The following is a 1,978-nucleotide window of genomic DNA, read 5'->3' on the forward strand; positions in this document are numbered from 1 at the left end:
GGCTGTATTTGGGCTGTGTTTGGGCCTGGTTTGGGCTGTATTTGGGCCCTGTTTGGGCTGTATTTGGGCCGTGTTTGGGGTGCACAGCCCATCCCAAGCCATGAACACTCTGCCCCATACCCAACCCCTCCACCCCATCCCGTGGGGGCTCCGCAGGGTCCCTGACCCCGTTTTCCCCCAGGACACGCAGAAGGCGAAGCAGTTCCTGCCGTTCCTGCAGCGCGCCGGCCGCTCCGAGGCCGTGGTGGAGTACGTGTTCAGCGGCTCCCGCCTGAAACTCTTCCTGCCCAAGGAGACCTGCCTCATCACCTTCCTGCTGGCAGGTGAGATGGGGTGGAGATGGGGGGTTCCTGGGATTGGCATTGTGGGGTCCCCAGGATTGGCACCACGGGATTGGCACCGTGGGATTGGCACCGTGGGATTGGCACCATGGAATCCCCAGGATTGGCACTGTGGAGTCCCCAGGATTGGCACCATGGGGTCCCCGGGATTGGCACCATGGGATTGGCACTGTGGGATTGGCACCGTGGGATTCCTGGGATTGGCACCACGGGATTGGCACTGTGGGATTGGCACTGTGGGATTGGCACCGTGGGATTCCTGAGATTGGCACCACAGGATTCCTGGGATCAGCACTGTGGGGTCCCCAGGATTGGCACTGTGGGGTCCCCAGGATCAGCATTGGGGGTTCCTGGGATTGGCACTGCAGGATTGGCACTGTGGAGTCTCTGGGATTGGCACTGTGGGGTCCCCAGGATTGGCACCACAGGTTCACGGGGTTCCCGGGATTGGCACTGTGGGGTTCCCAGGATCAGCAAAGGGGGTTCCTGGGATTGGCACCATGGGATCCCCGGGATTGGCACCATGGGATTGGCACTGCAGAGTTCATGGGATTGGCACCACGGGGTCATGGGGTTCACGGGATTGGCACTGTGGAGTCTCTGGGATTGGCACTATGGGGTCCCCGGGATCAGCATTGGGGGTTTCTGGGATTGGCACTGCAGGATTGGCACCGTGGGGTTGGCACCGTCGGATTCCTGGGATTGGCACTATGGGATCCTCGGGACTGGCACTATAGGGTTCCCAGGATCAGCATTGGGGGTTCCTGGGATTGGCACCTTGGAGTCCCCAGGATTGGCACCACGGGGTTCCTGGGATCAGCACTGTGGGGTTCTCGGGATTGGCACCGTGGGGTTCTTGGGATTGGCATTGTGGAGTCTCTGGGATTGGCACCGTAGGGTTCTCAGGATCAGCACCACGGGGTTCCTGGGATTGGTGCCCTGGAGTCTCCAGGATCAGCATTGTGGGGTTCCTGGGATCGGCACTGCAGAGTCCTGGGATTGGCACTGTGGAGTCTCTGGGATTGGCACCGTGGGATTCTCAGGATCAGCACCACGGGGTCTTTGGGATCGGCATCACGGGGTTCCTGGGATCAGCATCACGGGATTGGCACCATAGGGTTCCTGGGGTTGGCATTGTGAGGTTCTCAAGATTGGCACCACGGGGTTCCTTGGATCAGCACTGCAGAGTCCTGGGATCGGCACCATGGGGTTCTTGGGATTGGCACCGTGGAGTATCTGGGGTTGGCACTGTGGGGTTCTCAGGATCAGCAGCATGGGGTTCCTGGGACTGGTGTCCTGGAGTCTCCAGGATCAGCATTGGGGGTTCCTGGGATCAGCACTGTGGGGTTCCTGGGATCGGTATCACGGGATTGGCACCATAGGGTTCCTGGGGTTGGCATTGTGAGGTTCTCAAGATTGGCACCACAGGGTCCCCAAGATCGGTGCCATGGGGTCTCTGGGATCAGAGCTGGAACATTCCCTGGATGGGGGAGGCCTCGGGTGAAGGGTCCCAGTTAATGCTGGAGCTGCCCCTGGGTGAGGTTGGGATTGGAAAGGATGGTCCCACCCAAAAAACTTGAAAATTCCCTGCTCCATGGAATTCCCTGCTCCATGGGGATCTCTATTCCCTGGAATTC

At 60.0% G+C, this 1,978-nt stretch overlaps 1 protein-coding gene across 1 annotated transcript in view; it reads left to right on the top strand.

Annotated features, from left to right (window-relative positions):
- The window catches only part of SND1 (staphylococcal nuclease and tudor domain containing 1), a gene marked incomplete at both ends in the record, with an annotated part of 2,770 nt that extends 2,447 nt beyond the window's left edge, over positions 1-323 (top strand). Inside the window, one exon of the mRNA XM_057388969.1 lies at positions 182-323. Coding sequence (XP_057244952.1) covers positions 182-323 — 142 coding nt within the window. The remainder of the gene's footprint in view (positions 1-181) is intronic.
- Positions 324-1,978: the final 1,655 nt, after the last annotated feature.

The sequence above is a fragment of the Malurus melanocephalus genome, unplaced genomic scaffold, assembly GCF_030028575.1.
Source record: "Malurus melanocephalus ecotype Western Australia unplaced genomic scaffold, MMel_1.1 scaffold_3039, whole genome shotgun sequence".
Taxonomy (NCBI): Eukaryota; Metazoa; Chordata; class Aves; order Passeriformes; family Maluridae; genus Malurus; species Malurus melanocephalus.